Source organism: Ipomoea nil, unplaced genomic scaffold, assembly GCF_001879475.1.
Source record: "Ipomoea nil cultivar Tokyo-kokei standard unplaced genomic scaffold, Asagao_1.1 scaffold1952, whole genome shotgun sequence".
Lineage (NCBI taxonomy): Eukaryota > Viridiplantae > Streptophyta > Magnoliopsida > Solanales > Convolvulaceae > Ipomoea > Ipomoea nil.
Genome location: NW_017618380.1, coordinates 1 through 9,917, shown reverse-complemented (window position 1 = coordinate 9,917; position 9,917 = coordinate 1). Strand labels below are relative to the sequence as shown.

The 9,917-nt window shown below is 42.4% G+C and overlaps 2 protein-coding genes across 2 annotated transcripts; both read right to left on the bottom strand.

The window, feature by feature from the left end:
* Positions 1-3,273: 3,273 nt before the first annotated feature.
* LOC109146914 lies at positions 3,274-4,650 on the bottom strand. Its single transcript, XM_019294566.1, has 2 exons — positions 4,054-4,650; positions 3,274-3,810 (listed from the first exon to the last, which is right to left on the bottom strand). The coding sequence occupies exons 1-2, from the start codon at positions 4,648-4,650 to the stop codon at positions 3,274-3,276; spliced, it is 1,134 nt and encodes a 377-aa protein (XP_019150111.1).
* An 833-nt stretch (positions 4,651-5,483) lies between these two features.
* LOC109146913 lies at positions 5,484-6,425 on the bottom strand. Its single transcript, XM_019294565.1, has one exon. The coding sequence runs from the start codon at positions 6,423-6,425 to the stop codon at positions 5,484-5,486; it is 942 nt and encodes a 313-aa protein (XP_019150110.1).
* Between the last annotated feature and the right edge of the window lie 3,492 nt (positions 6,426-9,917).

Here is a 9,917-nt window from a genome sequence, read left to right as displayed (position 1 = left end):
CCTTCTCAATAAGTATTTTTTTGCTTCCTGTGTTTGTTTGCACTTCTATTGTGCGTACTATGAATCGTTATTGGTGGGGTTCTGGAAATGATTGTGGTATACATTGGAAAGCTTGTGACAGGTTATGTATGCCTAAAAAGTTTGGAGGGCTGGGTTTTAAGGACCCGCGTGCATTTAATTTGGCTATGTTAGGGAAGCTGGCGCTTCCTTACCAAACCTGACTCATTGGTAGCACGGGTGTATAAAGCTAGGTATTTTCCTAAATGATCATTCTTTGAAGCATGTTTAGGAAATAATCCTAGTTTCTGTTGGCGCAGTATTATGGCTGCCCATGGCCTAGCTTGCAGTGGTGTAAGGCGCAGGATTGGGAACGGGAATTCGACTCTCAATTGGGGGCATCCCTGGCTTCTCGATGGCGAGAACCCTATGATTCATACTAAGATGCCTCCTCAACTGGCTGCCTCGTGTGTGGTTGGTTTGATTGATCAGGTTACAGGTACTTGGGATCACTCTATTTTGACTTATATTTTTGAAGATGACGATGTGAATCGTATCTCGAAAATTCCTATTTCACCGGAGTATGAGGATTCTTGGTACTGGTATGAGGATCCCAAGGGTTGCTACTCTGTTAAGAATGGCTACAAAACCGTTGTTGGAAATTTTGTTGGTAATGTGGGCTCTTTTGATAATTGGTCTACATTATGGACACTAAAAATCCCCCCAAAATGAAAGACCGTTTTGTGGAGAGCTTTAAGTGATATCCTCCCAACCACAAACAACTTGCTTTTAAAGAGAGTGGAGGTGGATCTTATCTATTTGTTCCATGTGTAGAATTGATCATGAGGATACCATGCATGCCTTGGTGACGTGTGGCTTTGCTAGTTCCATTTGGACAAAATCCAACCTTCCAATTCCCAACCCCACAACAAATGTTTTTCATACTTGGTTTGGAATGGTCTTGAATACTCTAACCAAATGATATTCGTAGCTGCAATTTTGTAAAACATTTGGAGAGCCCGCAACAGTGCGGTTTGGGACTGCTTACTGCCAACACCGAAGAAACTCATTGCGGCGTCCGTTGTTACTGTTCACACATGGCAAGATACCCAGCTGCATGCCGCTGCCCAGCCCATCACGGTCTAGCAGACTGCACAGCATGCTACTACAGCTGTTCGGCGGTGCTGGTTCGATGTGGGCTTTTGACTGTCTACGAACCGTGCCACGGCAGGCTATATGCTTCTCGACAACGACGGCTCCTTTATTGCGGTGTTCAATAGCCCCCTCCCAGTTTGTTTCTCCCCCTTGATGGGTGAGGCCCTTGCATGCAAGGAGGCGTTATCCTTGCTAAGAGGCCGTGGCGAACAGGCGATCGAGCTCCACACAGATTACTCATTGCTGCAGCATTATTTAGCCGCGCCTACAGGTTCCATCCGTTCCTACACCGGCTATGTTATTGACGACTGCAGATCCATTATTCCATAGTTTGCGCATTGCTTAGTTAAATTTGTTCCTAGATCAGCTAATTTAATAGTTCATACTCATGCTTCTTTAGCTTCAGCTCAGTCTTCTGCATTGTACTGGGATTCTATCCCGCCAGACGCTATTGTTGGTTTTCTCTAATATATGCCCCAGTTGGTTGCTTTCGAAAAAAAAAAAAAAAAAACTTCAGTTTTATTTTACAATATTGCTTTGTTTTTCAGTTTCATTTTTCACACACACTAATTTCATTATAGCAATACCAAAGTATTATTTTAATTCTAGTACAGTTTCATTTAACAATATACATTATTGCATGAGCGTTATTTTTTAGTTTCATTTTTCATACACTAGTTTAATTATAGCAATGTTGAAGTATTATTTTAATTTTACTTCATGTTCATTTGACAATATATGTTATTGTATTACTATGGACTTTAGTTTCATTTTCCACATACACTAGTTTCATTATAACATCAAAGTAATATTTTAGTTATACTACAATTTCATTTGAGAATATACGTTATTGATTGAGCTCTGTTTTTCAGTTTCATTATCCACACACAGTAATTTCATTATGGTAATATTAAAATATTATTTCAATTATACTACAGTTTCATTCGACACTCGCCGTCCATTGTATAACAGTTGTGTTTAGTTGGTATTGAGATGATAAATTATGATTGAGAGACCTGATAGCCGCATGAGCGACTTATACTAGTTTACCACCTTGAGGTCTTATGCCGGATAGGGTCACAATGTATTATTCAAACATTACAAACTTTTGAATAGTTTGTATAGGTTTTGCGTAAATCAAAATAAATTATTTCACCATTTAGTAGAAATTTATGTTTGTACTTCAATCAAGCCATCTAGGTGGATTTTTTTTTTTGAACATAAACTGGCAAACTTCATTAAAACCGTAATAAATCGGAAATACAACTCGGTGGGATCTGGATCCACACCTCCGAGCCAGCTAAAGAACCAGTCGCCCGAGCGAGTTCGTGAGCTACGCGATTCGCTAATCTCCTGACATGGGCTATACATACATTCCCTATGTCACTAGCAATCACCCGACATTGCTTCACAATCAGACCAACATAAGAAAAATCAACAGACTGGGAATTAAAAGCGTTACAGAAATTTAAACAATCATATTCTAGGATTATATTATTCAGTCTTTGTTCCTTCAACCAAGTCAGTGCTTCTTTAGCCGTAAGAGCTTCGGCCACATATGGATCATGCTCATCGACCAGAAGCCCCCTCTTTGCCGCCACAAAACAACCCAGGTGGTCGCGGACAACCAGGCCAAAGCTAGCCCCACTCTCAGCAATGGCTGCGTCTACATTGCACTTCAACGAACCTGCTGGCGGTGATGTCCATTGCTCATGGGTCCTGGTCCTCTCCATTACGCTCCTCGCCTGAAGTAAGCCGCACTCCAAGCAACACGAAGCTGATTCATCATGTGTTGCGACATGGTAATAGATGGAACCGTATTATGCCATACTGCGTCATTACTTGCGCGCCATATTGTCCATAAAACTGAGGCCATTTTCACTGCATCATCAGCCCCTTGAGTGCCCAGAATGTGGTCCATGAATGCGATGAACCCCCTGCCCTGTAGCACATTATCGGTCTCCCATAGCTGCTTCGCAAAGTCGCACTCACAGAAGAGATGCGCCATTGATTCCGTAGCATAGCCACAGATTGGGCAACCTCCTCCAATCCACACCCTTTTCAGTCGCAAATTGTCCCGTACCGGTAGCACGTCACGAGCACATCGCCACAGAAAATTTCTCACTTGGGTGGAGTCTGTGCTGCCCATAATGTTTTCCATGCATGAAACGCAACATCCACTGTTGGTTGCACCCTCTCGCGAGCGAGGAGGCGGTAACCGTTCTGCACCGTGTACTTACCTCGCAAATCACCTGGCCATCTCCAGCAGTCTTTGAGGTGAGTACTCACTGGGGTGGCAAGGATCCTGGGGATGTCATCAGAGTGAAAAATATCCCGCAATATGTCACCATCCCACCGCCCATGCTCGTCAAGTAGTCCAATAACCGTCGCATGTCGCAATTCTTCCACACACAGCGTGATTAGAGGTTTGTTTGAAGCATCCGCGAGCCAGTTCCACCCCCAAATTCTCGTTTCCGTTCCATCACCAATTCGTCTGGCTAAGCCTTGCTCTAAAACAGCCCTCCCGGCCATTATACTCCGCCAAATAAAGCTGGGGTTCCCTCCTACCTGGGCCTCCATGAAATCCACGGTAGCAAAATATTTAGCCTTCAAGATACGGCTTACCAACGAGTCAGGTTGAGTTAGCAAGCGCCACCCCTGTTTGGCCAATAAAGCAATGTTAAACTCATGCAGTTTCTTGAAACCTAACCCTCCCGTCGATTTTGGTTTGCACAACCTGTCCAGGATAACCAATGTATCCCGCAACTCCCATTACCACCACCCCCCCCCCCACCAATAACGGTTGAACATCTTTTCCAGCGTGTCACAAACCCGCAAAGGCAACACAAAGATTGACATAGTAAAAATCGGAAGAGATTGTGCTATGCTTTTCAGAAGTACCTTCTTGCCTGCTCGGGACAGAAACATATGCTGCCACAACCCGATACGTGCCCGGATATTCTCTTCAATATATTTGAACACAGCCGTTTTGTTTCGCCCGAGGGCCGATGGCAGACCTAGGTAACGACCCAAGTCCGGAGCCTCTTGAACACCCACAATCCCCGTAACTAGGTCCCGAGTGGGGCCTGGTGTGTTGTGACTATAAACAGCATTGGACTTATCAAAATTGATAAGTTGCCCCGATGCCAAGCTGTAAAGATCTAAGCATTGTTTGATATTCACCGCTTCTCGTTGGTTGGCCCTGAAAAAGAGTAAACTATCGTCAGCGAAGAACAGGTGAGAGATGGCCGGTGCACCCCGGGCCACCCTCACCCCATGTATGTCACCCCAGGCCTCTGCTTGTTGCAGGAGAATCGATAGCCCTTCAGCACAAAGGATAAAGAGGTAAGGCGACAAAGGGTCGCCTTGCCTGATTCCCCGGGTAGGACGAACATGTCCCGCAGCCACACCGTTAACCAAAATGGAATAATTAACGGTGGTGACACAGAGCATTACAAGAGCAATCCAATTGCTATCAAACCCGAGGGCCCTCAGCATACCCTCCAGATAGGGTCATTCCATCCTATTGTACGCTTTAGCCATGTCTAGCTTCAGCGCAGTCCACCCTACATTTCCTCCCGTTTTCCTGCTTAGGAAGTGCCCGATCTCACCGGCTATAATAATATTATCGGTTAGGAGCCGATCAGGCACAAAGGCACTCTGAGATTGAGATACAACTTGATCCAAGCAAACCTTCAATCGGTTAACAATCATTTTAGCCAACACTTTGTACACAACGTTACAAAGGGCTATAGGCCGCAGGTCCGCAACTCGAATTGGTGTAGCCTTCTTTGGAATCAAAACAATGTTAGCATCGTTTAGACCCAGGGGAAAGGTTCTGGTTTTTACACACTTGAGTAGGAACATGGACATGTCATGTCCCAGCACTGGCCAAAAATGTTGGAAGAAGGCCGGCGACATGCCATCTGGCCCGGGCGCCTTGTCAGGGGCCATGCCAAACAGTGCCCCTTTCACTTCCATAATTGTGAAAGGCTGCGACAAAGATATTTTCATCTCGTCCGTGACCCTTTCCTGGACATGGTGAAAGAGGTCGGCATTACTAGCACCGGAGCAAAAGATAGCTTCTTAGTACCTGAGGATTTCCGTGTTCATAGCCACACCTTCCTGCCAATCGCCCTCCGGATCTTTTAGCCGTGATAGAAGATTGCGTTTGCGCCTAGCCGTTGCAGATTTATGGAAATATTTAGTGTTTGCGTCGCCGTGTTTAAGCCACAACTGCTCTCGATCTTTGTTTCCAGAAGATTTCCTCCGCAATAAGCAAAGCCTCCAATTCACCCTCCGCATTCATGAAATGTTCCACGCCCTGTACACTATGATCCTCCTTTAAACGAGCCAAGGTTCGGCGCAAAATTTGGATGCGGTTGCCAAATCGCCGATGATGTTCTCCTCCCCACCTCCATAGTCGCTCGCCACACATGGCAAGACGCTCCTGGCTCCTGGAAGTCTAAGCCCGCGGATAAGCGCCAGGCTTCGTCAACAACCTTGGCACATCCCTCCTCCAAGAGCCAAGCGGTTTCAAATTTAAAAGAACCAGAATGTGCTCTGGCAGCCCCCGGGTCAAAGCTTACCGACAGCGCACAATGATCCGAGAACACAGTGTATATATTTTGAACCACCACCTCGTCATGAAGCTCCAACCACTCCGTCGTGGCAACCGCCCTGTCCAGTCGCTCTTCCATCCACGACTCGGTACCTCGACTCTTCTCCCATGTGTACCTACCGCCTTCCATACCCAAATCAACAAGCTGACAGTCACCTAAAGCATCATTAAGCCCTTCAATAAGCGAGGTCGGATGGGAATGTGATCCTCTCTTCTCGGAAAGACATGCGATGTCGTTGAAATCGCCCACGACGACCCACGGCAGGGATGACCTGTCCTTTAGTTGCCGTAACAAGTCCCACGTAATATGACGTCGGGACCGATCCGACTCACCATAGAAGCCAGTGAGCCTCCAAGCCGGGCGATCGAGCAGAGTTATCTCCATATCAATGTGGTTGGTTGAGTAACTCATGGGCGATGCCGTATCCGCACTCCTCCAGAAGAAAGCAAGACCCCCACCTAAACCCGTATGCTCCACACCAATCTTACAATCAAAACCCATCTTCACACGTGCCTCCTCCACCTGTACATCAGTAGCCTTCGTTTCCATCAAGAAAACGAACATGGGTCGCTTTTTGGACATGATGCCCAATAGTTCGCGAACTGTCCGGGTGCCACCCATTCCCCGGCAGTTCCAGCTCAAGAAACTCATTTGTCCTGGCGAGCCTGGTCCGCCAAACCCGCCTGCTCATGATTTCTTGGTGTGTCGGTCATTTGCACATCACTACCTGTTGTAGTGTCCTCTTCTTCGCCCCTTCTACGCTTCAGGTCTCCTTGCAACCCCCCTACCTCCTCCGCATCCACCAGTACCGTCGGCGGTGGCCCTGCCGAGGGAAGAGTAGCCACAGCCGATGACATAGACGTAGCCGGTAGGAGCCACTTTGCACCTACTGGCTTTACCTGCCTTCTTAGACCGGCTCACAGCCACGCACCAAACGGGAACGCCTCCGGTAGAATCCCTTCTTCGTACACCGTTTTACAGAACTTATCTGAATGGCCCAGTATCCCGCAGCAGTAGCAAAAGGTACTCAAACGCTCGTATTTGAACATGATCCATTGCACGGATCCATCTCGCCTTGTAAGTTTCATCCGCCGCTTGAGAGGGGATGTTATGTTCATCTTCACCCTGATCCGGTAATAGCTCTTCCATGTCCACCAAAGTTAAACGGATCTGCCGTGATGAACTCTCCAACATGATCCCCTATCTTGGCTATGAAATCTTGGGAGGCAAACATGGTCGGCAGACCGTGAATCTGGACCCAAAACGGGATAGACGCCAATTCGACATCCTCTGGCCTAACGCCCATCGGAACTTGATCGCAAATCAGAAGGTTATTCTCGAAGGACCACGGTCCGTCGTCGAGAACCCGCTGGAGATCCTTCGGGTGGGGAAATTAGAACAGGAAGAGGTCATCGGCTAGCGAAACCGCATACATTCCCATGACTGGACGCCACACAGACGCTAGAACCTGCTGCATATGCTCAAAGTGTACCTGTTGATCCGTGAGAAGTCTCCCAACCAGGTTATGATGAATCGTGATATCCGGGATCGGTTGCAAATCAGGTGCCTCCAGACCGCCAGATTCTTCTTCGGCTAGGGATAGATCAGCACATTGCTTCTCGATTTGATGAATATCCATTTTAACGTAATGTATCGGAATCAATAAGAACAAAAGAATCGTAGAACAAGACAACACAACTGCGATATCCATCTGACAAACCAGCTATAAAAAGAACCCTAGAATACTAGGGAGATCACCCTCTCGACGCACGTTCGAGAGAGAGGGCCACAACGACGCCGATGATCGGCGATCACGTTCGGGATGCGATCACGATCGGAGACTGGCGACTATTATGGAGCGTTTTTTCTTTTATCTCGATGAAATTAGAGAGACTTCTTTTCCATCTAGGTGGATTAATAATTACAAAATTCTAAAATATATATATATATATATATATATATATATATATATATATATATATATATATATATATATATATATATATATATTAAAAAATAGGAGGTAACCTTCCTCAGTTCCTCATATTTTTATTTTTATTGTATATTTTAAATTTTTTAAAACTATTTTTGTCATCAACTTGAAGTACATTTTAAATATTCACTTAAATAGCCAAGTAAGTAATTTTTGCGTAAAGCTTGATGGTAATCCAAAAATAAAAATAAAACTTACACTTGTTTTTTCTTTTTTAATACTCTAATTGCACATATTTTAATTTAATGACTTAATTATACAAATAAATAAAATTGTAACTTATTTGAAGATTATTTTAAAATTTTAAAAGTAAATTTAAAAGAATAATTTTGCACGACTCAACAAACCGCGTAAGGTCATACGCATTTGACTATTCATGCATTGTAGGTAAGGTTTTAATCAATACGAATCTTGTTTGGTTTTATTTTATAGTTTTTAAAGTTTTTTTTTTTTTTTTTTTTTTTTTTTTTTTTTTGTCCCGAAAGAGTTGACAGAATAGATGAAACATAATTCTTTTATATAAAGATTTACATGTCCGATTTTTGCCAACACTATTTTAGTCAAGTATTTTCACATAAAGTCTAAGTTACATGTACGATTATTGTCAACACTCTATTAAAAAATTATGCTACGAAAAGTTTGAATTTATCTAATTTATACGTACCATCATACAGTGATCTTCATGGTTTAATTTGATGGAATCTTTAGAAATGTGTTAGCGTTAGTGTTAGTGACCAAACATCAATAACGTGAGAATCTATTAATATGATGTTATGACATTATTATTTACAAAATTTAAATATTTTTATAGTAAAAAGGACATTTTATCTTTAAAAACAATAAAAGTTGTAGACCAGATCGAAAACGAATCTAAAATTAAAAGAAAATGATCCGTACAAAACTTAAGCGCGTAAACGCGTTGCTTATCGGCCTACTTCTGTAGTAGGTGGCTTCAATGTAAAGTAATAGAAAAAGAAAAATTAAAAATTTCGAATGAAAAAGTGGATCGTGAAGTGACATAATTCTACCCCCAAGCCCCAACATGTGGGGCTAAACGCATTTTATATTTTTATATAAGTTAATTATCGAAATAGTCTCTTGACAATAACAAAATTACTAATTTAGTCTTTGATTATTTCTTTTTGATCAATTAAGTTCTAAATTTTAAAAATTTTAACTAATTTGATTTTTCGTTTGTTTGATCGTTAGTCAACCGTTAATTTGGGACCAAATTGATAATTTGCTATAGTCAAAAGACCATTTTGATAATTAACTATAAGGGTGGGCAATTCGGTTCAATTTTCTCGAACCGAACCGTACCCAAACTACGGAGTAATTAGATTCGGTAATGTACCGAACAACCAAACGGTAATAGATTCTTGTATACCGAACGGTTCGGTAAATTCTCCAACCGAACTGAATTTCTTCGGTAAAAATCGAACCGAACCGAATACCGTTTGAACTTTGAATTGCTATTTTGTTATATATTAGACTTTGAATATGGACTATGTAAACACCATAACACATAATATAGAACTTTTGATAACAAACCATAAGAAATAAATAAAACATTTACGAGAGATACCCGTAAGAATGTGAACTGAATGGCAGAGCAAGCAGTAAAGGACTTGGATTTACTTTTTATTTTTATTTATTTTATTATTTATATTATTATTATTATTTTAAAAAATCAAACAGTATTCGATTCAGTTCAATTTTTTACCGAACAATTCGGATCGATTTTTTATCGAACTGTTCGGTATACAAGAATCCAATACCGTTTGGTTGTTCGGTATATTACCGAACCAAATTAGTTCGGTTCGGTTTGGTATAGTTCAGTTCGAGAAAACTAAACCGAATTGCCCACCCCTAAAGTTAATTACCAAAATGGTCCTTTGACTATAGCGAAATTACCAATTTGGTCCCAAGTTAACGTTGACTAACCGTCAAACAAACGGAGGACCAAATTGGTTAAGATTTTTAAAATTGAGGGACTTAATTGTTTAAAAAATAGTCAAGGACCAAATTGATAATTTCGTATAGTAAGGGACCATTTCGTAATTAACTCTTTTATAATTAAAAATGAATTTCTTGTCTCATTTTACCTATGTTACTATTTATTAGTTAAACTAATACGGAGTATTTCTTGT

What these genes read in the sequence shown, in the direction of transcription:
- LOC109146913 (XM_019294565.1), bottom strand. Translation starts at nt 6,425, where the DNA reads ATGAGTTTCTTGAGCTGGAACTGCCGGGGAATGGGTGGCACCCGGACA.
- LOC109146914 (XM_019294566.1), bottom strand. Translation starts at nt 4,650, where the DNA reads ATGCTGAGGGCCCTCGGGTTTGATAGCAATTGGATTGCTCTTGTAATG. An exon ending in TGTCCCGAGCAGGCAAGAAG is followed by an intron (nt 3,811 to 4,053) that starts GTACTTCTGAAA and finishes TTGGCCAAACAG; the next exon opens with GGGTGGCGCTTGCTAACTCA.